The following is a 27,346-nucleotide window of genomic DNA, read 5'->3' on the forward strand; positions in this document are numbered from 1 at the left end:
CAGTTATTTCGACATAATGTCAAAATAATGTCGAGCTGGAGGATTTCTTACTCCAACTCCTGTAACCCTCATTTTACAAGGACTAAGGGAAGTTGGAGGAAGAGTGCTCTTCCTCGGACTTCCTACTTTGTAGACAGCACCAAAAGCCGAAATAAGCTATTTTGACATAAACTATGCAATTGACATAGCTGAAGTTGTGTAGCTTGTTTTGGCTTTAGCCCTGCTGTGTAGATGTGCCATTACAGATTCCATTCCTCATAGAACCAGACCTGGGAAAGAGCATCTAGACAATGGCCTAAAGAATGTCTGGGATGAGAGATGAGGACCAGTTCTCAGGAACTGGGCTAGGACAGAGGTAGTTTCTACCTTTAGCTACAACCAGATTTCTTTCTCTGACAAAATAAACAAATATATACCCAAAAGGGGTGTTTAACTTTGAAAAATAGTTACCTACGTAATGATGATAACTATTATCAAATTATCATTATCACCCTTTCTGCATAGCAAAAGAACCCCTATGTTAAAACCCAGTTATAACCTGTTTCTCATTTGTGCCAGACGGATCCCTGACCAGAGTTGAAAGGTGGCTCATCTACAGAGTTAATAGAACCAATATTGGCTCCAAAGCACTATACACACTGCACGTACACAACCTATGTGCAGAGTTAACTATGCTCTAACCTAGTTACACAAAGTAGCAATCAGTGGCATAAGTGGACCTTAGCAATTAGGGTTAACTTGCACTCATCAGCAATTTACAAACGTGTTGGATAGTCAGTTGCACTCCCTTGTCCGTAACATAATTAAAACAATGCTGCATGAAACAAACTATCCTTCTGACCTGATTCTACAAACTTTGACAGACCAAGCCTCCTGTGACTTATTGTTCAAAGTGGTTTGTCTACAGAGCAACACGAACCCAAGTTGTAATTAGTTCTCCTGGTAGAGCTGTTTCTTCTAGACCAGAGGTTCTTACTCCAGGAGCACAAGGCAGAATAGTTTTTAAAGAATCACAAGCAATGTGCCTTTCCTTTTGACTAGATAGCAAAGTGATCCCCAAATTACTGAGCTAAGGAAAAGGTTGACAACTACTGACCTACCCCCCAAAAAACGTTGATTGTCTATGCAATTGGTAGGTGATGTGCTAGAAGCTGTCTGAAACTGATGAAAAACATAAATATATGTCAGTATTTTTGTTCATCTGTCCTTACCTCTTCTTGTTAGCTCGTTAGGATGGTGCTTAATTATTTCTCTTTACTGCTATGGACGTGCACACTACAACCATGCACTGTGGTGTTAGAACTACAGCAATATGGACTTTTGTGGGTGTAACTTTTAGAGTTTTCCTGGCTCTTATGCAGGAAGCTGTTTAAATTACAGTTCAGGTTGCCATAAACCCAACAGAGTGCTATGGAGATGTTGGATCTGCCCTTTGTTATCAAAACTAAAATGGAACATTGAATTAAATGTGTAGGTGGCTACCTCCAAAATCCTCTGGGTCCCCTTGCTGACTGTTAAAACAGCTTGTGTATAGTTGACAGATCCTGGAAATGGGTTTAACCATTTCTTCTCTAGGCTTGACATCAAAAGCGTTTACTGACCGAAGGAGAAGAGAGTTAGGGGTAAAATACACACACACATACACACTCCATTCACAAATATGAGGAATGCATGTTCGGATCTCGGTCGTTTCGAACTGGCAGTCACCCAATTCACCACAGTTTGGCCAGATGATCAGAGAGGTGACCTTCCGGGAACAGCCCATTTTTCGGGAAAAGGAGACTGGGTGATTGGAAAACTCTACTCTCCGTGTGTGAGGGATGAAGTGTGTGTCATGAGCATTGACAAGCCCAGGAGATGTGGTTCTTACCGCAGGTATTTCCACTTCTCCGGTTCCCCGCAGAAAGGCGCAGGGGTGTTCCGCTGACCTTGGGAAAGAATTGGGCCGCAGGCAGCGGAGCAGCTGCTAGAGAGTGCGGGCTGCCTTCCCCCTTACGCCCAAAGCCCTCGATCAGCGATGTGCCACGGGGAGGAAAGCGGAACAGCGCTAAACGGGGCACACCAGCTTCCCCGTGGCTTCCTGCCCAGATCTGGCTCCTCGGCCCCCTCCAGACGGGGAGGCGATGGGCTATTGCAAAGGGAAGGACTGGCCAGAGCAGCCGCAGCAACCAACCTGCTTGCTGCTCCAGAGAGCACCGCTCTGGCTGTGGGGGGCTGGCCTCGCCGGTGCACTCGGGGCCGGAGCCAACACCCCATTGGCGTCCACGGGAGATCTGTGGACGCCAGTGGCGTGTGGTCCGTCGGGCCAGCCATGCCTGGGGGGGGGAGATCCCCATTGCTAGGGCATCGCGAGTCGGGTTCTCGCCCGCGGTAACTGCTGGCTGGGGGGTGCCCCAAGAGCTTTCTGCTCCCAAATAAAGCCTCGAGGGGCTGGGAACCGCGGGGAACCAGCGGGACCGGTGGCCTTCGGGGATGCTCTGGGGCTAGGCAGCCCCCCCACCCCCCCACACACACACACAAACCTGCCGCAGCCCCGAGGCCCTTCGAGCCCTACCAGGGGGGAACTGCCTTGTAGCCCGGGTCTGCCTTGTAGTCGGCTGGGCCCGCAGGACCAGGGCTGCCCTAGTTATTCCTGGCAGCGCATTAAAACCGCGCCAGGCCCTGGCGCCCAGCGCCTGCTGCCCAAGTGCCCGTGGGAGGGAGAGGCGGCGCTTCCCGGGGGCTTGACGCGGCTGGGGCTGGTCGCTGGTGCCAAACCGATCGCCCTCTGGAGCTGGGGGGGGGGGGAGCTCGCCGGGACGGGGGCCCTCCGGATAGTAGCGCGGGCTGCGAGTCCCGAGCGGGGATCGGGGTGTCCGGGGCTGGGACGCGCGCGCTCGGGGTCCGGGCAGCGGCGGAGTTTGGCGGCCGCTGGGGAAAGTTACTTGCTTCGCCTCGCACTACGCGGGCAGGCCGCTTCCGCTGCCTCGGGCGGGCTGGGCGGCTGCAGGTGGCACTTCCAGGAGCCACGCAATGATGCGAGAGCCGGAGAGGGACACTTGCCGCCGAGGAGCTACTCACCGGCTAACCCGGCTCCCCACGAGGGGGCTTTAATGGCAATCCCATTACCCGCCCTTGTTAGACGGGTCCATGGCTTTGCCACCCCAGAGTGGGGGAAGGGATGGCGGAGGCTAAGCCAGGGGGGATATACTGCATTGTCTCCCACTCCCGCCCTCCCCAGAGACCTGCAGTTGGGAATAACATTAGAGAGCGGGTCCTGGGTGCATAGAGCTGAAGTGGATATTGCTAGGAAAGCCACAGCCGAGGAGGTTAATCTTGGCTGGTTGGAGTTAAAAAAGGCAAATATTTCCGTTTGTGCCCTCCTGCCTTTCTCAGCATTGGTTGTCAATCCCCAAGCTTGTTATCCTTACAAGGCATCAGTTTGTTTGGCTGATCTCAGCAAGGTTTTCTTCTCCAAGTAGAACTATAATTGCTATAATTCTACTGTATCATTTGGATCATTGCAGTATTGTTGTTTTCTCTCTCTCTCTTCTCCCCCCACCCCGCACACACTGCAGTAACGCGCTCCAGTGTTAAATTAGCAGGTTGCGAGGGGAAAAAAAGACCACAAATGAATGAAAGTTTGTTAAAAAAAATAAATAAAACAACAAAGTGACTTGGCAAAGGCAGGATCTCATCGCAGAGAATCCTCGCGCGTAATCAGGGCTCATTGTCTCCCCTGCCTTTGGCTCCCAAATTGGCCGGCAGGCTCCAAACGAAGTTTATCTCCATTGTTTAAATACATGGTTTGAAGAGGTTGAGCTAAATGGGGGGGGGGAGAGGGAGGGGGACGTTGGCAGAGCGGGACTGTTTTGAGTCCCTTTTGAGCATTTTACACGGCACAGTAAAGCATCGCAAAGGAAGGTGTATGTGAGACGCCACATACTCCAAATCGCTCCCGTTTGGAGATTTAGTACCAATGCCTTCATGCACGTTTCTTGCAAGTGCCAGTAGAACAACAAATGCACCATAAACTTAGCAGCTGCGACACATTTCACCATTTAAGGAAAACCCGTTCTTAGACGCTCCTGTGAACTTCAAGTCCAAACGATGTGGGCAGCCCAATTTGTACAGTAAACAACAGATTTTTATGGCGTTATAAATCCCAGACAGGTTGCAGTATTAAATGTGTCTTTTTTCATTTTAGTTATTGATTGTGAAAGCGGATGAGGCCGCTTTTTGCCACATCAATCAGACAGTAATGACGGAGAACAAGTCAGAAGTGTTCCGAACCGAGGCGCTTAAAATGCAATTTATTTTTAATAGTAGAGAGAGAGAGGCATGAATTATCATGCTAACAAAAATTAGAAAAAATAAAAAGTAGGAGTTCTCTCTGGCTTTTTTTATGCATCTCGCTCATTCTTCTTTTCTTATGAAAATTCGACACATTATTGTTATAAGACAAGAAATGTGCTAAAGTACTTTTCATAAAAAACCTGACTCGTAAAATCCGGTCGGTCAGTAACTAAGTTGTTTGCAGGCACTGTATCTGCTCTAGGTACATTTAATATCTGATTTCGAGGTTTGTTTTTATTAGAATTGTCCTTGGCATGGCGCTCAAGAAGAGCAATAACTAAAGAAGGGATAAAAAGAATAAATTGTAGCTTTTTTAAGCGGAAGCTTTAGCTTGAGGCAACGTGGCAAACGTTCCAGGGTGAAAATGTGTCTGGTGGCAGGATCCCTTCTCCTCCGCGTTAAAAAGACTTTCTTTGCAAACCGCGTTCTCATTCCAGACCCAAGTATCTCGGAGCTACGATCTGAAAAATAGAAACTGGCAGGCAAAGCAAACAGGAACGGTACTGCAACGCAACACGCGAAGGGAATCTAGCTTACCGGAGACATTTCATAAAGGGGTTCAAGAAACTGGTTGATTGTATTTTAGTCACTCGTATTTATCATTAAAATGTAAAAACGATGTGATCGGCATGTTCATTGAATTGCCACGTGTGGAAAAGAACACCCGGGCCCGCCTATCTCTTTTAAAAGGCATAAAATAAGAGGAAAAAATGCCTCTATATGTCCGATCGCTCTTGGAAATAATGCCTGCCTGTATGGTTAATATATGTGTATGTATGTACATACTACATAATTAGAATGTTATATATTTATACATACGCATGTCTTCTTTACAATTCTCTCTGTTTAAAGATTTTCAAGTGAAAGGTCCCCCCCTGAAAACTCTGTCCTGAGGATTGTGGTTGTGTATGATTAATAAGTAAAATAGAGCTGTCTCCCCCAGATCTTCAATAAGTGAATCATCATCTAAGTGAGCGAATGAATTATTTTAGGTCGACGAAGAAAATATAAGCGAGCTCCCTCCAACGTGTCTCCTGTGTTAGTAGGATGGGAACTGTAAATGCACATTTTACCGGGAGCCGCACGAATAATTAAAACATGCCAATTAAAACCGAACCTCAACTGTATAAACAGTCAACTCAAAATTCTGCTCGGGATGTAAATGCGATTGCTCGGTCAATGAACAAGAAAAGAAAATCCCAGACGTCTTTCAACAGCAAAAATGTGTTTAAAGTGTTCGAAAAGATGTGTGGAGGGAAGGGAAAGGTAAGCGAGAAGCAAGCGAACGAAACCGTCTGGGTTTGAAAGTCCTGCAGCTTCCCCGGGGGATCTAGCGGTTCAGTTACCAATACTTCATGCAGCTCGAATTGTGTATTAAATACTTCTGCCAAGGCAGCCCCGGAATGTCTATCACCCATTAGCATTTGAAAGAGTTATCCAGATGTTTATTACAGTAAAAATCCCAATTATGAATCCTTGTATTTTTAAATACTGACTGTAAGCGATTCAAGTATATTCCTTTGTAAAACACTTTTCCTTTGACACAGTCAATGAGGGAGACCGGGAAGAAAGAAAACCAGAGATGGATTTCTTTTTTTTTTTCTGCCCTCTCTCCCCTCCCCCCCAGCTTTTCCTCTTTGCTTTTCGCTTGGCCCTCGACTGCACTGCAGTCTTTGCTGGCTAGCTCAGTATCTCACTAGTCTTTGGAATTACCATTGCATCAACTCAATTGTCAAACCCGTTTGTTAGATTTAAAACGTCCTCCCTGTCACAATCATCTCTATGTCATGGGACATGGCTGGGTTTCAATTTAAAGGGAGATAAGGCTCACTTCAGACTTTCTGTTTCGGGGCTGAAAATCCAGATGGAAAGTCGGTTGCAAATATGTTGATCCAGATCTCTAGTCTTATTCTTACATTTCCTTCCAATGAAATTGTTGGTTTATCTCCAGTCAACATTATCAAATGAAGGATTCGTCCAGGGCACCAATTTTTCTCCTCAGATTATAACGTTTATCAAGTTCAGAGGGGTAGTCGTTTTAGTCTGTTTCCGCAAAAAAAACAAGGAGGGGGTCCGGTGGCACCTTACAGACTCAGAATTTTATTGAGGCATAATCTTAATGAATCGCAACTCACTTCAGCTGATGCATGAAGTAAAAGAAAGAGAAAGCAGGGATACAGAGATGGGAGTGTTACAACAAGAGTTAAATCAATCGAGTATAAATCCAGCAAATCAAGATAATTTAGCCGTTCAGGTGAATGTCTAACAACTTGTTCTGTTAGTGTCTCCTGACACTGGCTTTTCATGTGTCCTTTTCCATCACCCAAGCCACGTTGCAGTCTGCCTGCATCCTTATCTTGCTGTTAAACCAATATTCAAGCGTAACTAGGAATGGAAACGTAACAGAGCTGCAACAAGTGCGCGCTCATCTGTATTAGCCCGGCTAAAGTACCTTAGTATCGTTATTTATTTCCAAACCACTACACAAAGTACACATGGATATTTGAAACCATGCCATGCCATGCCCCAATAAAGAAGAAAATGTCAACTGGAAATATGCTGAACTGTTCTGAAAGCACTGACTATGCCTGTAATAAAGAAGTGTAATCAGAAAGCTTCTAGCCAAATAAATGTGTTAGTCTTTAAGATGCCACAGGACTCCTGGTTGTTTTTACCCCTTTTCCTATCCCACCCCACGCAGGAGTTATAACTGACGGGAAGCAATGCCCTTGACAGACTCTCCCTCCGCCTAACGTTAGAGGCCTGGAGATCAGTAGTGGAAATAGCTTCAGCTGGATGGAGAAATAGGAGGGCAGGGAGCGAGGGGTTTGGAGTAGTTTTCTAGGAGACAAGGCGGGGTGACAGTGAACGCGGCTCCCGAGGAGGGGCCGAGGAACTAGTCCACGCTGGTGCAGATCCCCTAGTGATCCAAACCGGGCTTTGCTCGTAGCTGGAAGCCTGAAGCGGCCCTGCCTCTGGCGAGAGCCAATCAGAGGGCGGCTCCCAGCACGTGGAGGAGAGGGACTCCAGAGCAAAGCAATTGCAGCTCACTACACTTGTTACTAGTGTCCTGAGCAGGAAGAGGGGCGAGTGGAGCCGCTGGTGGGGGGATTAAAAAACACTCCAGCCCAAACCAAAAAAACCCCCCAGATCCCAGCCCCCCACACACCCAGTCAGCCAGCCGGCCGGCCGGGCGAGCGAGGCAGCGCCTTACCGAAAGGGGAAAGCCAAAGCCATGAGCAATCAGTACCAAGAAGAGAGCTGCTCTGAGAGGCCTGAATGTAAAAGTAAATCTCCAACTTTACTCTCCTCCTACTGCATAGACAGCATCCTGGGCAGGAGGAGCCCCTGTAAAATGAGATTGCTAGGAGCAGCTCAGAGCCTGCCTTCTCTGTCTAACCGGACAGAACAGGACAAGGCCGTGCAAGGTAAGCAACAAACGGCGGGTTGCAAGCTACAGCAGCCGGGGCGGGGGGGAATAAAAGTAAAAGTGCAGCTGGAAGGGGAAGGATATGGGGGAAGGGGGGACCAACGAAGGAGCTTTCTAGGCCTGTTAACAGCTACGCCATTCCGAGCTCTAACCCCTGCTGGGTCGCTCCCCGTCTCACTTGCTGTTTTCCCCATCGCTCCGGCTTGCACCGGGATCCGTTAGTTTGGCCCTCAAAGTAATATATTTACAGCGATCGGCTTGTGTAAGCGAGAGGTGAGACAGAGCCGTCGCTGTTGGGTCGCCCGCGTGCGGAGCGGGCTCTCTGGGCGGCGGAGACCCCCTAATTCGGGAGCTCCGCGGGTGTCAGGCGGCGGGGGGAGAAATGCCATTGGCTCGGGGGGCATTTGGGTCAAGGCGATGTGGTATCTTCGCTTGAGATCGTTCGGATTTAGCACGAAGTGTATTTGGCGTAAGCGGAGCCCGGAGCGAGCGATGCGCATTGCAGGCTGCCGGGCTTGACCCGCTGGGAAACTGCGGGCTCCTTTGGCGTGGGTTTGAGCGTGACAGTCACCCGCCGGTCTCGCAGGGGGTGCCCGGGTATTTCAGAGGTGCCCCCCGGGCCGTGTGTGCCCTGGCGAAGCCGAATTCGATCCGTTCCGCTTTGCTGGCGGTGCAGAGACTCGCTGTAGTGGCAGCACAGCTGGGGGGAGGGGGCAGGAGCAATCCTGCCTATTTGTGTCAAACAATTCGCTCAGCTGCTGGACCCAGCCCGTGTGAACGGGCCCTTCGCAGCCAAGCCGCTTTTCCCGTCTCTTTTCGGTCAGGGCAGTTTCTTCCCGCTCCGGGGCTGTTTAGCCTTTGGGGAGATCATTGGCAGCAACGAGGGGGCTTTCTCCTGGCCAAAGAGGCGGGCGCGTTGTGTGCTTGTTTGCCCCGGAGAAACCCCTGGCGCACCGCTCGGGCAAGCAAAAGGAGAGGAGTACCTCGGCCATGGAGGGGTTTTTCCAGATATCCCGGGGCTGGTTGAGGCTGGTGGCAGCGCGGAGCGCTCGGGTGGCGAGGGAAACGTGTGTCCGCGGGCCGTGGCGGCTCTCCGGGGCAGGGACGGGTTTGCTGAGCCAGTGCCTACAGCACGGGCAGGGCTTTATGCCACCAGCTCGGACCTTCTGCCCGCTTTGGGCGGCCACAGGCGGCTGGTCCAGTGGCCACTTGCTAGCCCGACTCTGGGAGCGGGGGAGCCGAAAGGGCCAGGGTAGTTTCCACCTGGTGGCAGCTGACCAGGATGGGGATGTCCCTGAAACTTCCCCGCGAGCCCCTGGCCAGTATCTGGCCCTGCCTAGCTGCCCCGGCTGCCCTGACCCGGTCTCTCTCTCTCTCTCTCTCCCTCCCCCTCTCTGTGTCCGGGGCGGGCTGTGTGTGTCTCTCTCGGCAGGATCCCCCAAGGGCAGCCCCCCGTTCGAGCCCGCCGAGCTGCATCTGCCCCCCAAGCTGCGCCGCCTGTACGGGCCCGGCGGGGGCCGGCTGCTGCCGGGGGCGGCCGGGCCGCGGGGGGAGCGTGCGGAGGGGGCCGCCGCCCCGTCCTGGGACACGCTGAAGATCAGCCAGGCGCCCCAGGTCAGCATCAGCCGCAGCAAGTCGTACCGAGAGAACGCGCCCTTCGCGCCCCCGCCGCCCGCCCTGGACGAGCTGGGGCGCCCCGAGGAGGGGCCGGGCCCGGCGGCCGCGGGAGCCCCGGAGGAGGAGGAGGAAGAGGACGAGGAGCTGTTGGAGGAGGAGGAGGAGGAGGAGGAGGAGGACGAGGAGCTGGAGGAGGAGGACGAGGAGGAGCTGCTGGGGGAGGCCGGCGGGGGGCTCCTGAAGGAGCCGAGGCGCGGCGCGGCCCCGGCCGCGGGGCCCGACGGAGGGGAGCTGTCCCCCAAGGAGGAGCTGCTGCTGCACCCGGAGGACACTGAGGGCAAGGACGGCGAGGACAGCGTGTGTCTGTCGGCGGGCAGCGACTCCGAGGAGGGGCTGCTCAAGAGGAAGCAGCGGCGCTACCGCACCACCTTCACCAGCTACCAGCTGGAGGAGCTGGAGAGGGCCTTCCAGAAAACACACTACCCCGATGTCTTCACCAGGTACAGGCTGGGGGGAGATTGAGGATGGCAGCCTGCCCAGCTGGGCACAGGGTCCCGCCCACCCCTGTGCCCAGAAAGGCAAGTCCTGGGGCGGGCTGGCTGGAGCCGGCGCCTTAGCGTGTCTCTGAGTTTCTTTACAGGCCACAATCATCACGCGTTCACTCTTGGTCTCACCCTGGCCCTTGTCGGATCTGCTGGGAAGTAGATCCCCCCCCCACCACCACCACTTTAATCAGATCGAGAGCCACTGAAATTGCTGCTCTGTAGTGGGAGAAGAAGGGGGAGAGGAAAGCCCAGTACAGGAGAGAAACTTCTGCGATTAGTTTGTCTTCCCTGCAGTGTTAATTAGACAAGGCCAGGTAGCGGTTCCCCAGCCCCTGGCTAAGCCACATCATGTTCTATTTTTATCCCCTGCCCTGACCCATATGAGCCACCAACAAGCTTGCTGGATATCAGTTACGCATTTCCCAGTGCAAGCTGGAACCCTGCCCTGCCCAGGGAAGTCCTGTGGGGGGAAAAGATCAAAGTATTCCAGCTTTGGATTCTAAGAATGTTTAACTAGATACTAGCTCCGCTAAAATACTGCGTGCGCCGCGTTTAACCTCTGCATCTGGAGACGTGTAGAGAGATACACACTTAGATCGGAGTCACAGGAGGGCTAGGGGGTGTTCTCGTTTTCATAACAGGGGCTGTTGATATCGCTTATACTATTTGTCTGCAGCTCATTTACCGCCCTTGCCCAGAAACGCGGAGAGGAATTGTCGAGTAGAAATAAGCGTAACCTTGTTTGTTTACAGTTCTGACGGGCCCTTTCCCGCTCTCCTCCTTTTCACATACACCCCCCCCCCCCCCCGTTCTCCTCAGCCCAGAAACTCGCTTGATTTTACACAACGTGAGGGTTTTTCCTGAAGCCAGATCCCGAGGACACAGTGTCAAAAGGGGAGAGCAAAATAGGGAGCGAGAGAGTCATCCCTGTAGAGCGCTCAAACACAGCCAGAGCGCCAATATCAGAGATGAGCTGTCATACACGCACCTCTCTGGCTAACAGAAGGAAAATCAATCCCCCTTTTGAACAAATAAAACAGCGCTGCGCAGAGGCGCTTAAATGGGGACTTAACTGTGGTACCCGGAGGGCAACTTACGCTCCGCTGCATCTGACAGATTTCTGCTGTCTCCAGACAGCAGCGAATCTCTTTCCGCGGAAGACACAAGGGTTCGTATTTTTAACAGTCCCCGGCCTTCCAAGGGGTTTTGCGCTGCCTCAGTGCTGCAGAGCTGCGCTCCAGACCGGCCAATTTTAGCTACAATCTTCTGGAAAAAAATCCAACAGGCCGGTTTTATTATTGTTGTTCTTGCCCCTGCGCTTCCTGAGCCTTTTCCCTGGCTGCCCAGTTAAACGAAAAGCTCGCAGCCGGCTCGGAGCCTTGGGTGACAATGGCAAGCGCTTGCTACGGGGCGAAAGGGAAGGCGGCTGGGGTTTGGCTTCCCTCGGGCTGGAGGCTTTGAAAGTTGCAGGTGAGGCTGAGGGCTCTGAAAGCGAGCAGCCTCTTTGCAGCCCGGGGTCCCTTGGCCAGCCCAGCTCTTTTCTTTTTAGCGGAGGGAGATCCAATTATGCTCCGAGCTCTCATATTTGAGGTAAACAGATTATGAGCCGTTTTATAACATCTTAATGGTTTCCGATTTGCCTTAATTATTGCAATAATAACTGCAATGAAGGGGTAGGGTTTCAGCTCAATTGACTCCCCCTGCGCTGTGCAGCCTTTGCGGTGGGCCCTGGAAACACCACGCGGCTACACTCATTGCTTTTAAAGCGCGCTGCACTGCGAAGCCCGCGCCCGGCTCGAAGGTGACAGCGGAAGATAATTGCGGATGGCCTGACCCGGGGGGGACTTCGCCCCCTTTAGCCTCTCGCAGCTCCTGCTGGCTTGCGGAGGGGAAACACGCCCGAGCAGCCCATTTACTGCTGCTGCCCGGGCCGACGGGGTGGGAGCCAAACTACGCGCTGATTTCCGCCTCCGCGGAGTTTCGCTGAGCAGAATGTGACTCTTTGGGCGCTGGGCTCGGGCTGCACCCGGGTCCTGGCCTGCTTGCGGCGGATGCGCTGTGTTTGCGCGCAGCCCAAGCGCACGCCTGGGGGCCCGATCCGGCTGCCGTTCACGTGCCCCGGAGCTCGGGACCCCTGCCCCGCAGCCTGGGGACGGAGCAGCGCGGCCCCTGCTGCCCTGCGCCCCCGAGGGGAGTCTGACGGCGCGGTGTGTCTGTGTGCTTGTTTCCCTCTCAGGGAAGAACTGGCCATGCGGCTGGATCTGACCGAAGCCCGAGTGCAGGTGAGTCCGGACGAGAGCTGAGCCGGGTAAACAGGGGGCTGCGGTTTTCCCTCCCTTACCCCCGGGCCGAGTGCCGGGGGTGCCCTCGGGGCCCTGCCAGGCCAGCCCAGCCGCGCCCGCTGGGACTGTGAGCAGCTCTGAGCAGGTGGGTTGGAACCGGGGTGCCTTTGTCGATCGTTTGGGGGGGGGGGATGGCCCGCAGGGACAGTGTGCTGGGAAGGGGAAAGACCGGAGGCGAGCAATCGCCCCTCTCCCACCCGACCCCGATACCCAGCAGGCGAAACTCACTTTGATTAAAATCGCCCGGCCACGCGGGGTTTTGGTTGTTAGACAAACCCGCTCTGCTCCGAGCAGGTATTTGGCCGTGATTAAATCTCCAATCGGGCTTCATAAAAGCTCACTTAGTGCTAGAACAAACAGGGCCATTTGAAGGCGAGATGTTGTTTGATTTCCTCTCCGCCTGCACAAGGAGCTGGCTAATGCTATTTGATTTCCCATTTTTGATAGCAATAAGCCCGCATTGATCTAATAGTGAGTGAGTGCAATGCTATTAAAGGTGTTTGCAGCCCCATACCAGAGTGCATTTCCTAACCCAAGCCTCATAACCAAAGAGACGATAAACATTGGGATGCCCTGATTGCCAACAGAAAACAGATGTCTCTGAGTCTGAAGCTGAGCAAATCACTTTACAGTTAAAATCAGGCGCTGATAAAGCATAATAAATTCCATATGGCTCATTTAATACACAACAGCTTCTTGCATTAGAGGGGCTAATGATGAGATTTGTCCCCTCCTTTCTGTTGACACATTTCTCCATTGTCAAACAGAGATGTGACAGCAAATCAGTATTTTCAGCTCAGGGGAACAAGTCGTGGGAAAGTTAAATAACTTTTTAAAAGAAAGACACCCCCTTTCTCTCTCCCCCTATTCACAGGAGAAGATGTAATTAAGGGAATATGAATTATGAGAGTCCCTTCGTTTACCTTTTGGGTGTACTCAGACTTATTAATTCAATAATGGGGAATTGCAGTGGGGACAGCGTGCTAATTGAGTTTTAGTTGGAAGAGACGATCCGCCTGTAGAAGATTTTTGGCTCCCCTTTAAGAACATTATGTCTCTTCGTATTTACGTCTACACATAGCAGTGCTGCCTTTATTCGTTTAGCTGCAGCAGAGATGAGATTTCATAATGATCTGCCAAACGTGAGCTATATTTAAAGGCGAAAATTCAACTCCCACCGCTTCACAAAATTAACAGATTATGTCTCTTTCAAGCTCTCCTTTGAGGTGTGATAGTTATACTTTGATATTAAGTGAACATTTGCCGTTAAAATGGGATGTTTTATAAATCTCGCCTGTTTCAAAGAACAAACACACATAGATTAACGAGTGTTTAGGGTGAGGTTGCAATTCCGTGGTTGGCTAACAAAGTCATGTAAACTAAATCTTAAGAGCAGAGCTGGGGCATACATCTGATTATTTCAATAGCTTTGCGATTTTTAAAAAATATTTCATTTTACTTGCAGTCCCGATTTTTTAAATCCTTTAATCTTTAAAAAGATGAATGAGCCTCAAATGATTTGTAAATATTAACTTCAGTGAAAGATGCCATGCAGATCTTAGTGTGGGTGTGTGTATAGATCACCTCATAAAAATAATTGAGTTCTGGTGGGAATTAATTTTTAGAACATTTGACTACAGCAGTAATGTTTCAGTTAAAATGCCCATAAAAGAAAGCATTATTGTATGCTGCCAAAACCACCACCATGCTGTCAAGTATTTAAATTAAAACGCTTTACTCTCCACTCAAACCAGTAGGATGCCTCTGCAAAATGGATACATGTTAGCTTAGAAAGAAACTTCCGAATGTTGCACATATTTTCAGGGAATCATTATGCTGTGTGTTAAATGTTACGTACAGTCAGAGAATTCAGTACACACATGTGCGCTTATTTATACCTGTGAAATGGAAAGCCGGAGACGATTCAGTATTTATATATAGTATATGGCATGAGCAACCCTACTAAGGATAAAAGGCTTAACGGGTCAGCTCCACCTCAGCCTCATACTTTCTTTCAAAGAGGCAATCACTTTACCAGCAGGGTAAATATATAAACCAGGAGAAAGTGATAAAAACGCTTTCATGAAAGGTAACCATGCACCGCCCACTTCAGGGTTTGTTTAATCCTGTCTTAATGTGCGAGTTATTTGACCAGCCCGGGCCATTTATTATTTCATGTAATAACCACAACGTTTTCCCCCTCCCCTCCAATAGCTACCTAGAACTACTGCCATTTGTAGTCTAAAATCCTATCTGGATCTGACTTCCTGCCCACTGAGGGTTTCGCAGCAGAAATGCTCCAGGCCTGTCCCGACAATGCGTCATTTCTGCTGGGGCAAAACATTTGGAGACGAGGACGGAAATATTAAAATCTATTTTCTTTTGGCTTTTAGGTATGGTTCCAGAACCGTAGGGCTAAATGGCGGAAGAGGGAAAAGGCTGGGGCTCAGACGCACACCCCAGGTTTGCCTTTCCCTGGTCCCCTGTCAGCAACTCACCCACTCAGTCCATACCTTGATGCTAGTCCTTTCCCTCCTCATCACCCAGCTCTAGACTCCGCTTGGACTGCTGCTGCAGCAGCTGCTGCTGCCGCCTTCCCTAGTCTACCTCCTCCACCTGGTTCTGCAACTTTGCCACCAAGTGGGACTCCGCTAGGCCTCAGCACTTTCCTGGGCGCAGCTGTATTCCGGCATCCCGCCTTCATCAGCCCTGCTTTTGGCAGGTAACACGCGGCTCAGCGTTTTCCCTTTGCGAACGCGGGGTAGAAACGGTACAGGGGGTGGCGGAGGACGTGTGTGCCATGGAGCATGGCTTTCGGGAGCCAGAGCTGCCTCCTGGAATCCAGCGTGTGGGCACTTAATGCAGGTCTCTTGCCTGGATTAGTGATGCACCTCTTAGCTGAATTTACACTACCGAGTATTCATGGGGAGGGGGGCGGGAGAGCAAAGAAACACAAAAAAGACAAGCGAGAGAAAGGGGCAGAATTCCTGGCGCTTGACGTCTGCGCGCTCCATCCTGACTCACGAATGAGCTCTGCTCAGAGTCCCAGGCGAAGTCTATGAATGTGAGTAGAACTCTCTTGACATGAAAGAGTAACAAGCAAGGTTTGGAAGAGTTGCTGTGGTGGCACTGGGTCTAGAGGGAAAGGTCACTTCTCATCCTGGAGCGGTGCAACTGGTGTCCCCTTGGTGCCAACGATGCTTCCCGGTAGAGCCGGGTGAATCATTTGCAGCGTGTGACTTGATTAATATTGCCTCTTCTGCTGTTCGCAAATTGTCCTGCAACAGCCTATCACTTGCTTGAACGTATTAGTTATTTAAAACCATTCACAGATGTATAATGACTCTGGGTTGGTAGATCTCTCGCCAGCAGTTCATTGTGGATTATTTGATATTCGAAATTCGAGCTGTGTTGGTTAGTGTTGATTGGGCGCACGGGTCACATGTTATGTTGCGGTTCCCTGACTAGATGAGGGTAACTCTTAGAATCAGATTGTCACCACGCACACTCTACTAATTCAAAATCTGCTCTCTGGAAATATTCTCTTATATTTACTTACCATTCTCTGTTTCCATAAAGAACCCTGCCTCTGGCATCCCTCGCTAGAGTATTTGTGGAAGGGGGACACAATACAGATGAAGCATTAAATAATTAGTAGACTCGTCGTAAAAATTATTTTTGGAGTATATGCCCGGCTCTCTTTCTTTTGTGTGTTTTATACCTGAATCTAACAGTCGTGTAAGACACTGAAATAAAAGAAACGATTCGCGTATATTATAGCTTCCTTTATTTAAATGAAAACCAAATGATGAACTAAAAAAAGTCTAGTTAAATCACAAAGACAGAGAAACAATGGGAGGATTTATTAAGTTGGAGAGAGAAGTGAAAATAAAAGTAAATGTAACTGCAATGATCTCTGTTCAGGAGAACAAAGAAATAATAGATTCATCCAACTGAGCAGCCACTTTAACCAACTCATCGTCGGGAGGAAAATAAAAAAACCCGAAGTAAAATTAGATTCTTAATACAAACCAACACAATTAAACAGTTTATGCATCAAATTGTAGTTAGTGACTCAATTTCCCTAATGGAACAAGTGATGTTACAGCGCTGTCACGCCCCCTGCTTAGAGCGATGATTTCACAGTTTATCACTTCTCTTGTAGCCTTAGAGCAGTCCTTCTGCGGCTCTCTCCTCCGCCCCCCTCCCCGACAACAAATTGAAAAGTGAATTGTAAAAGCTTACTAACATCAGCCTGGATAATGGGCTATAAGATTAAAATAGGCATGACAGAGCAAATTCACATCCACCTTGAAATGTAGCATTTCAGGATGTATTAGGTGATTTAAAACGGTTCCTTTTAACACGTTCACCACAACAGGGATTGCCTCCCACTAATCAAATCTATAATTGTTTTGATATATAGAGTATTGCTAGATTTTTTACCAGTAGAATTAGGGACTCTGAAGAGCTTAAAAGCTTGTGTTAAACTGAGCAGTTATTGACCTTTTAAAGGGAATGTATTCCATTCTTACCAATGTTAATACTTAATATCTGCATCAAAGACTCAGAAAGAAAAAAAAATTGCAGCAGCCAATATGGGAGCTTAGCATGCTAGGGCTTAGTATGTAGACCCTGATGCCTTCAGGGAACACAGTTCAATTCCTAGCCGTGATGATGTCAATAATCACATCCTTGGTTAATGGAGAGTCTGTACATCTTGATGTGCCAGTCAAGGGGGTCACTTGCACTCTTCAGAGTGACTGCTCTGGTGAGAGAAGTAAGAAAAACTAGAGGGAAGGCATTTAAAAGATTGTGTCATTGAGCCTGGATGCTAGGTTGCTGGATAATAATTGGCATTCCACTGTGAGGAAATCGACAGGAATGCCACTTCCTGCTGGTATGGGCATCAGTGCTGAGGAATGGTTAAGATACTTTGGGCATCAAGACTGCAGAACCTTTAAAAGAGGAAGGTGATGCGAGGAGGGGGAGGGGGAAAGGAAGAAATCCACGGGGGGCGGGGGAAGGAACAGTATAACGGAGGAATTTCAGCTTTGCTATTTTAAATGATAGCTAAGGAGAAAACAGTCCCCCAAAGCGTTTCATTTTGGAATTCCTCTCCCCGTTAAGTGTAAATCACAGTATCAGCTGCTCCTGACAGTGTGCTCTAGTGTGAGCTGCTGTCACCAGCAAATCTGAGAGAATTAGATCCGCTTTTTTAAATCTTTTGACTGCCAGTGTTGAGGGTTTTTTTTTCAACGTCTTTGTCTTTTCTGCATTAGTGATAATACTTCGCTGCTTAGCTATGACATGAACTCAGAACTCTTAGTGAAAGCGAAGAAGGGGGGGGGGGAGAAGGAACAGACATGACAACGTTGGTCACCTTATTCTGACAAAACACCAGCAACAGACACACGCACAGAAGCTGCCTTGGTTTTGACCAACATGTTTACTTTACTTGCAGGCTCTTTTCCACTATGGCTCCCCTGACTAGTGCTTCCACTGCTGCTGCCCTACTGAGACAGCCCACTCCTGCCGTGGAAAGTGCAGTGCAATCAAGTGGGCTATCAGATCCAGCAACAGCTGCAGCAGACAGACGGGCTTCTAGCATAGCAGCTCTGAGGCTGAAAGCAAAAGAACACGCAGCTCAGCTCACACAGCTCAATATTATCCCTGGAAACAGCACAGGGAAAGAGGTGTGCTAAAATAAATAAATAAAGGTCACCTCAGCTAGCGCGAAACAAGACCAAATGGAAAAAGAGGACCAGCGACTAAGACATTGGATAGGTTCTCGGGTTAGGAACTTGAAGAAAGCACGCATCCTTTGCATCAGCACTCACATGAGTGGCCCAACATTTACAAGCTCCTGAATAAGTAACTCCTTGGCTGGTACATTTTTAAAGTATACACCGAGTTAATTTCTTCGTTGGTCATTAGTTAAAAAGAGCTCCTAAAAGATATTATATTATAGAATTAAAGTTACAGCCTTTCCTTCCTACCCCCTCCCCTTCTGGACGTCTGGCTAAATAAATAAGTCAAAAAATTAAATTACAAATTAAAAAAAACTTAAACCTCCCACACGGCTTCTTAAAATAACATTTTAGGATGTTAAGTTGGTCTGTCAGGAGCACTGGAGAACTATTTTACATGTTATTGCAGCCTGCTGCATATTATCAACCAAGGATGCTGCCAGTGCAGACTGAAAGTGAATTGATGCTGTAAGATAACCAGTGCACTTAAAGGAAAGGGGTATATCTTTTTCTTGTTATATTCTTTAACACTACACCAACCAAGGTTTTTATATCAAACCAAAGGGAAATACACTGCTAGAATATGGACTGTTTAAGTCACTAAACTGTGATTATTGATTCTGTACATACCATTGTTATAAAAAAGAACAGAGCTTTGTATATTTGAAATGTTATAAAACAATTGCACTCAGTGTAGTGTTGTAAAAGTTTGTCATTCTGTAGATTCTTACTGTGTTGTAGATATAATAGGGTTCATAGACAAATATTTATGTACAACCCCTTTATTTAACTTATTAACTGTAGAGGTTTCTGAAACCCTAAAAAGGCAATGGTACAGTACTTTTGTGTAATGTCGTTATTGTTAACACTTTTCCTTGCCATCGAGTGGAGAAGTGCCACACTCAAAAAATTAAAAAAAAATATAAATATATGTTTAACAAAAATTGTGAAGGGTATATTGAAGTATATGGCATTTAATAGCGTCATTGGAAACAATCATGGAAATACCAGCGGTGCAACTAATACGGTCTGTTATAAATGCCTAAGAGACTGTTATCCCCAAAACTGCTGTAGGAGGAAGCTGGTATTCCTGCCTTTATCAGGGACAGGTTTTTATTGTTTTAAGACAACAAAACAGGCAATTGTTTTAAAAGATTGAAATTTCACTGTGTTTCTAATACGCCTGCCCTGACAACCCAAACAATTTGAATCTGAAGGCGAAGCAGAACCCTCCTACAGTCATTGGTGGCAGGATCCCGCCTGTGTGTATCTATGGTAGATATTAAATGTCATACAGACTTCAAGTCGGCCCCCAGGTGCTTTCAGGAAAACACTGAGTTACCCAAAGTGCGGGCTCGGCGCAGCCGCTGGCAGCACCACTGCCGTAGCTCTAGGCAGCTCAGGGGAACTAGAGGAAGTCAAAGTTTTCAAACTTCTTGGCGAAGGTGGTTGGCGCTCGGCGGGGAATGCTGTAATCCCCCCTCATTGCCCAGCCTCAGGTATTGCAACCTGACAAGCCCTGGCAGCAGGGACGCGCCACCCAGCAAGGGAGGTGAGGCTGGGGCGGGCCTTTGGAGAGGCTGTGTGTGTGTGTGGGGGGGGGAGGGGTGTGTGTCTCTCGGTCCCTGCGTGTCCGGTTTCGCGGCTCCGCAGGGCAGCGCTGTGGCAGCGGGGCGGGGCTGCTTAGAGCTAAGCGAGGAGGGGCACCAGCAGCGGCCAGAGGTGCCCAGCGCTAGTCTCGGCTGCGGGGGGAGGGGTGTCTCGGTGGGTACCGTGGGCTGGGAGGCGGGGGAGCGCGGAATCCGGCGCCGCTCCCCACGGGAGTGGGGGGAAAGGGCGCAGCTGCGAGGCGGGAAAGCCCGGCTCGTGCCTCCTCCGCCTTGGCGGCCACGCGGGCTGCTGCACCCCCCCCCCCAGGCTGAGGCGCGGGCAGGCCGGTTTGGGCCGCCCCGGGGCTGTGACACCCCTCCCCCCATCCCCGCTTGCAGCGCCCTCAGCCCGCTCCTCGGCCCCGCCAGCCTGCCCCAGCGACGCGCACCCGCAGCTGCCGGGCCCCGCCTGAGCGAGCCCCGCGGCCTTTCAAAGCGGCACCAGAAACCCACTTTCCTCCCCCCCCCCCCACCCGCGGGCTGCCCCGGCGCTGAATGCGGGGCTGGAAGGAGGCAGTGGAGCGTGGCGAGATTTGCCAGAACGAGTCACTCGAATTGCCAGCGGCATTAATGCCCCCGACCCGGCCCTAGTACCTGGGGACGCGCTGCTCCAGTCACACCCCGCCCCCAGCCCTGCGTGGCCTTTGCAAGCGCCACGCCAATAGTGCGGCTCGCATGCAACCCCGGCTCGCTGCCCGGGCCAGGTCTCTCGTCTCCCCCCCCATGTAAAAGCCCGCGGGAGTTCCCAAGCCAGGGGTCCCCTTCCTCCCTGCTCCGCCCAGGCCCGGTCATCCACGCTGCCGCAGGCTGGAGCCACGGCCCAGTGCAGCGGGAGGATCCAAACTCGACCCCAATACCGCCCGCCGCAGTGCAAACTGCTGGGCAGTGCATCCCGCGCGAAGGGCAGGGCCTCTGTGCACCCGCCGCCACAGGGCCCGTTCCAGTTCTCCCCCAACCCCAGCCCGCTTTTGCTCACGACGTAGTTGTAGCAGGAGATGGTTGTAGCAGGACTCCTGCTCCGGAGTCGAATTGAGAGGTGCAAACCCCAGGGGAAGTTAAATAGTGTTTATCTGACTCCCCCCCCCCCCAATTGTGCATGGAGGCGATCGCACACAGGCCACTGTGACATGCTGCAATTGTTTGTTTTTATGAACAAGCTACAGTTCCCCAAATAACTACACATCTCCCTGACAGCATTCTATAGACACATATGTATTTTAGAGTTTCCAAAGAGGGGGCAAAAATTATGGGAAAAATAACGTTTGCTCTTGGATGTTATTAACTGTACAGTTTGAAGTATACATTTTTACTGTAAAGAAAAGGGAATCATTATCAAGCCATTACGCATTAAGAAATGTCATTCAGTCATTTTTATTCTTTCTGCTGAAATCTTCGTAAAAGCCCGAATCATACTTCCACAAGCAGCAATTTTGCTAATCCAGGGGGTTATTACTCTGGGCCCTTATTAGGATCTATACTACTGGCAAGCAATCCTATAACGTTCTCAAAAGAAGTTTACCTCCGTGTTATAAAACCAGTAGTGGTATTTATACTGTGCAATAATTAGTGTATTACTTGAATCCACTAACAGGTTCATTTTATCTCTGCACAAAACCTCTGGTCTGCTTATAGAAAGCTTGTGCCTCCTTTGGTGCTGTTAAAGTGGTGACAGAGTGAATGAAGGCTGGTAGCACTTTCTCCTTTTGCCTTGCCTTAATTCCCATCTCTTTCTGCTCTCATCCAATTAGTGCAGTGTATTAAGCGGTTTATCATCTCATAGTCAGCTATTGAGAGAAACAAGGCGAACACTTTGCAATAGAGCCTGCTCTCCTTTGACACCCTCAGGTACTTACATATTCCACTGTGCTATGAATAATAGAGAAAGAATAGAGCACTAATTCCCTCATCAAAGAATGCCTTGTCTGCTGCTTTGCTCAACAACACCATTCTGATCAAAAGAAAAGCAATAAAGCTTAGCATAACAAAACGAAACCTACTTATTAGCTTAGTGGTTAAATTAATGCAGAGCCGCTGCTATTCAAAACCAAGGTTTGAAAACAGCCTCCAATAACCTGATAATGCTGCTTTCGGGATGAAGGAATTTTAATCTGAAATTTGAAGCTGGCACAGATGAGTTAATCTATTAAACTGCTATAAGGAGAATTCACCGCGGCTCGTTCAATTAAGAAATATTTAAGGTGCTCTACAGAAGCTAGGCATATACAGCAAAAGGGAAGATGTGCCCAAGTTTGGAATTAGCAAAGTGCATTTTGCAGTGAAAATGCAGATTCTGGCACAGGACCAAATGGGTTTGCAGTATGAATTTGTTTTTAACCACACACAAATAACTTCCCCTATGTGAAGTCTGGCCTCCGAGTTTATATATCAATATTCCTTTCCCCAAATTGAAAAAAAGAGAAATTTGAGAAAAACATTTTAAATGTTTTTAACTACAGCAGGGCGAGGTGAAAGGGAGAATGTGAAGCAGTTCAGCCTAGATCAGTTTCAGAATACAAGTCTGTGAACTTCTACCTCTCCCAAATTATTTCCAGCACTAAATCAACTGCATCTATTTCCTATATACATAGACTATTGAAACAAATTTTAGAAAGATGATTTTGCATTACCCAGTCTTTCTTCGGGGCTAAAAGAGAGACAAATCACGTAGGGCTTATTAGTTTCAGGGAAAAAGCATCTGTTCCTTGCCAGGAATTCAACTCTGATCTGAGAAGAAGCAACAATTGCTTGAAATTGGGAAAAGCATTCATTTCCCATTTGATTGTGGCTGGCTACAGTAACCATAGAGGAAAAGTTTCAAGATTTTGTGTTCTCTGTGTCATAAAAACAGGGATTAATTCTTCTTTTCTCTGTGACGGTAGTACAACTTTATTGAAGTTCCTAATGTGGATACTATATATATCCACTCTTCACAATTATTCCACAACTGTCTTTTAATTTTAACTCCTTACCCTAGTAAAAACTAATAGATTCTTCAGCAATGATTATGCTGACACATACAAATGTCATAGAAAAAGGTTTTGCCTTTTACAACCATTTACTTTGTATACAATACTTACATTTCTTGAAAAATAACTTTTTACTTGTCTAAAAATTCTACCCATTCATACTGGTAAAGTCAAATAGTAACTTGACTAGATAAAAAAATATACAGGAAATAAAAGACAGGCTATTGATTAATGTATCTTTCAAAGATCTCTAACTTGGTTATTTCATTTAGACAGGCAGCAAGATCTTATTTCAGACCACAATACCTGAAAGATTATCTGTTACAATGATTAGACTAAATATGTCACATACATTACAACACAAGTAGCATAGCTTTATGCATCCAGATGTATGGAATAATACTGACCCTAAACAGGTAACTGTTGATACGTACATTCTCATTTACTTTAGGACTACTTGTGCATGTAAAACTTGCAGGAGTTAGCCACATTTGTGAGGAAGTAAATGTATACTTTGAGACACACACACACACACACACACACACACGTACAATATCTATATGTACAAATACCATGGTTACCCCAGAGCACACTGATGCAGTTTTATAAACAACTATGATATAAACACGTATACTTAAATCACAATCATCTTCGGTAACTTGTGGGTTTGTGCTGGTACTCTCACTTTTTTTAAAAGGTTCAAGCCCTTTTCCTTAGTTTTCACTGAACCAAACTGACCTTTTTAAAGGCAGAGATGCATATACCTCTGTAAATTGTACTCTGGATTTAGAGGAATGGACTCTAAGGGCTAGTGTCAGCAGATTTGGGCTGTGGGGCATAAGATTGCAGTGTAGATGTTCAGTCTCTCTCTGGAAGGCTGGGCGTTAGCACATCCCGCCTTGTATCTGGTATAGATAACAGATCCAGTCACATTTCTTTCACTAGAAAACTTTATTTTTTCCTTCAAGCAATATGAAACTTTACATTGTATAGTGTTACACATTTTTAAAAGCATTTTATAGTTTCAAAAAATTAACAAAAATATGACCCAGTAAAACTAACAAAGAATTTAATACTTACTGAAAAGTATAAAGAACCTTACATTTTTCCTCCTCCAGAGCCGACAATTTTAATGGTAATTATTTTGTCATTTGTGTTTGTCATTTTACTGGCAGTAAACAGGCAATAAGATTTGTTTACAAAACTATTACAACTTTAGTATGGCCATAACTTTTTATGACATAACACTAATATTTTTTGGCTACACTGCATTGTACCCACATATTTGTCATTGACTGTTTATATATAATCTGAGTTTTTTGTGTACAGTACAATAAAGATTGATATCTATTTGCTTGGTATGTATATTTGGTGGGCTCACTACTTATATTTATTTCTGTAGAATAGCAAGACATAACTTATGTTTAAGTACAAAGAAATAACATTTAAAACAGAAAAAATGGTTTTCTATTTTTGGGAACTACAAGTCATAAAATTGCCATCCTTTGTTCAGTACCATTATATATAAATCTTAAAAGCAAAGCTCCCATCAGATGAAGGTATTGGGACATTAGGAGGCTTTTAGGTTTAGTATTGTTTTTAATTGGTATGTTTACGATGGGAAAGTAGATAAACTATGAAAAGGCAAAACATTAGTGCTCCTACTGAGACCTCTACTAACCTCTCTTCTTGAGAGCACCTCTACTAAATACGCTGGAGCAAAGTCTAGGATCACTTACATTCCAGCAACTCTCACTGGGAATTATTCAATTAAAGTAGCAATTCCCCCACCCCTTTTTCCCTCATAGGTCTAGATACAACAAATATATATAACAAACTCAACTATTCAGGTGGTCCAGAAAAACACTGTATTCTGTTTTTATCTTTACGTTTTTTTCCACTAGTGAGAAACTAAGATGATTAAAACACATCTGTATTTTATGTATGCTGAAATCAGAGTATTGTATTTTAGAATGGGAAAGCCAGAAGAGAAAAGAGAGATTATTATTTTTAAAGGACAACAAACCTCTCTTCTCCCACCATTTTCACTTAATCATTGTCTTTCATTACTGGGATCTCCCACAGATTTCACTATACTGAAGGTCTGAAACAGTTTGCCAAGGTTTACTTCAGAATAGCTGCTCATGGACAGAAATCTGTCTACTGTGTTCTTCAACCTTCTGTAAACCTCTGTCTCATTTTTGGTCAGCTTCCTCTTCATGCTTTCTAAAAATAAAAAAGAAGGATTAAAAGATCAAAAGGGGAAACACATTTTCATTAATCTTTTAAAGTAAGGTGTATTTACTGCCACTGAGACATAAAACACATTTTTATTACAATAGCCTCAGACTTTACTACAATAGCTCTCATCCCCCACTTAGCTTCATCGACATGTTGAGGAAGGGTGTAAAAACTAACTCACAAAGACCCTGAATCTAGTTCAGCAAGGAATTAGACCATCTGTCACCCTGCAACTGAACTGGCACAGCACCTCCTGTCAGTAAATAACAGGAAGTGCTGCTTGTATAGTAATGCTGCCCAAGTGGTAAAGGGACCCAGGGATGGATTAGATACATCAGAGAAAACCACTCGTTTGTTGTTGCTGAAAAATTATTATAAAAATGTGATTTTTTAAAATAGAGGAAGCAACTTGTCTAGTCATTAGAAAAGGGAATGAGGCTTCTGGAGACCCAGCATGGCTTCAATGGAGCCACATTTTCATCCTTTATTTTTATTCCTATCTGTACTGCTGGATAACTGAAATGCTTTGGGCAGGTCTACTTCTCATTTCCCAGGAAGACTCCTCTGCAAAATGGAAATATTAATACTCATCTATCATTGTAGTGCACTTCAAGATCTCTGATGAAAGACATAAAGTGCACACTATTAACAAAGGAGGAACTCCCTATCACTGTAACTTCTTACCCTAACAGGCAAGTGAGATTAGTCTACTATCTTAACCAGTAAGCCTTATGCAGAAGACATCAGGTTCTCTTGATACACCAATGAATAGGCCTTTCCAATGTATTTGGTTGGCATGATCTCTGCCAAAAGACCTAAGGCATGAAATAAAATATTTGTTTCTCAAACTCTGGATGAATTTATTGGCAAAGCCAGTTTATTTGTTCTATATTGTTATAGAACGAAATTTAAAAAAGAAACAACTCCGTTGTCTGTGAGTGTCTTCTCAAAATGACAAATACAATTCAGCTAAGAGTAACATTGGCAGATATTTCACAGCCACATGCCAACAGTCAAACACTTGGTAAAGATCAAGTCCAACAATACTCTATCCAATACTCTATCCAAACAATACTCTAACAATCATGTCCCTTCCTCTCCATAAGGCCAGGTAGACAGGCCTCATAATGTGCCCAGAAGGTCACTATACAGATTCAGACCATTTTGGACTAGTGGACACACAGGAAAGAAGTGGTTCCAAAGTTGAGAGCCCTTCCTACTTTTATACTGGGGAGGGACACTCCAGCTGAAGCATCTCTGCTGATCAAAACTGTGACAGTACAGCACAGGGAGATAGGCAATCTCTCGAAACAGCTCTCAACCCATTTTGTCATAGCATAAGCATGCATCTTGTAAGCATCCCACACTGTTTAGCTATTGCACATCATTTTTGACATGCTTCAACATGTCTCACTCCTCTCTGTCCTCTGGCAGAGACTGAAACATTTCATTGCATTATTTATATTACAAAAATGCCACAAAGTACATATCCCATGTAAAAAAACCTGTAAGATTTCCTTAACTACCCAGTTCTACACTTGGTGGTTTGTTAGAATAAAACTCATCTTAAAGCAATGAGCATTCCCCACGATCAATGAGAATTTACAGATTTTTTGGGGGACACAGTTTTCCAATTCATCCATGTAGGGTCAGGGTAAAGATATAACGGTGGAGAGGTAAAGATATCCCATCTAGCTTATGTCCCATCGAAGGAATGAGGACCCATCTAATGTGTAAGGATGTGGCAGAAAAAACATTAGATAAAAAGGACAGTAAGTATTGGGGAAAAATAATCATGTGTTACACACATATTTAAGGGTTTGCAGGATCAGGTCCTAGTCCTCAATATATGAAGTCTACTTGAGTATAATATAGCTGAATTACTCTTTGTCACTATTCAGACAAATAACTTCTCTCTAAAAGTGGTAAAAGATAACTTTAAGTTCAGCCTAAAGAAAATAAAAAAGCAATTTAAGAATTCTGTACTTTAATCAGATTTGAGTCACTAAAACACATGTAATTAACCTGGAAGCACTTTAAATGCTGGGTCTAATTAAACATAACTGTGAAAAGTTACATTAAAACCTGTAGTAACTCTGTATATTGTCAAACAAAAACTAAACTAACCATAAATACTCAAGACACTAAGCAGTTTATATATTGCTAAAAAGGGTAAGATGGATTAAAGGATTTTGTTTGCAACTGCTCACGTGCTAGCAAAACTGAGGAAATGTGTGCTTACTGTACCAACAACTGTATCATGAAATGTCTACACTTGAAGTTCAAATCTAGGCTAAAATAGTTTTAAAGCTTTACAGAGCCCAGGAGAGACTAAGGTGAAGAGTATCAATGTACAGAAACAGCTGCTACAGATGGAGAGAGCAGGAAGACACATTAATCAGGAAAAGAACAACTAAACTGAAACAATAAAGCAATGCTGAAGTGGAGAACAAAAAAACCCAGACACACAT

At 46.9% G+C, this 27,346-nt stretch overlaps 2 protein-coding genes across 5 annotated transcripts in view; one reads left to right on the forward strand and one right to left on the reverse strand.

The window, feature by feature from the left end:
- Positions 1 to 7,289: 7,289 nt before the first annotated feature.
- On the forward strand, positions 7,290 to 18,341 carry ARX (aristaless related homeobox). 2 transcript variants are annotated; one of them, XM_089774704.1, is made up of 6 exons: positions 7,290 to 7,763; positions 9,198 to 9,882; positions 12,164 to 12,209; positions 14,663 to 14,732; positions 14,817 to 14,991; positions 17,734 to 18,341. In XM_089774704.1, the coding sequence occupies exons 1-6, from the start codon at positions 7,571 to 7,573 to the stop codon at positions 17,972 to 17,974; spliced, it is 1,410 nt and encodes a 469-aa protein (XP_089630830.1). In that variant the 5' UTR covers positions 7,290 to 7,570; the 3' UTR covers positions 17,975 to 18,341. The 2 variants fall into 2 exon arrangements, with proteins under 2 accessions (XP_089630830.1, XP_075769405.2); XM_075913290.2 differs by having other exon boundaries at positions 7,294 to 7,763; positions 14,663 to 14,991.
- Positions 18,342 to 24,159: 5,818 nt separating this feature from the next.
- Positions 24,160 to 27,346, reverse strand: part of POLA1 (DNA polymerase alpha 1, catalytic subunit) — a 315,435-nt gene continuing 312,248 nt past the window's right edge. For 2 of the 3 annotated variants that reach the window (XM_075913286.2, XM_075913287.2), the window contains exon 38: positions 24,744 to 24,860. Coding sequence is in view for 1 of the 3 variants with exons in the window: in XM_075913285.2 (XP_075769400.2) it covers positions 24,688 to 24,860 (173 nt within the window). In the remaining 2 variants the exon portion in view is untranslated. Of the gene's footprint in view, positions 24,861 to 27,346 lie in introns of all 3 variants that reach the window. The other variant, XM_075913285.2, reaches the window with a different exon arrangement.

Source organism: Pelodiscus sinensis, chromosome 1 (assembly GCF_052426305.1).
Source record: "Pelodiscus sinensis isolate ZL-2025 chromosome 1, ASM5242630v1, whole genome shotgun sequence".
Classification (NCBI taxonomy): Eukaryota; Metazoa; Chordata; order Testudines; family Trionychidae; genus Pelodiscus; species Pelodiscus sinensis.

Excerpts from the sequence above, each read along its gene's own strand:
- ARX (XM_075913290.2), top strand. The coding sequence starts at position 7,571 with ATGAGCAATCAGTACCAAGAAGAGAGCTGCTCTGAGAGGCCTGAATGT. Across the intron at positions 9,883-12,163 it reads TACCCCGATGTCTTCACCAG|GGAAGAACTGGCCATGCGGC; the intron begins GTACAGGCTGGG and ends TTTCCCTCTCAG. Across the intron at positions 14,992-17,733 it reads ATCAGCCCTGCTTTTGGCAG|GCTCTTTTCCACTATGGCTC; the intron begins GTAACACGCGGC and ends CTTTACTTGCAG.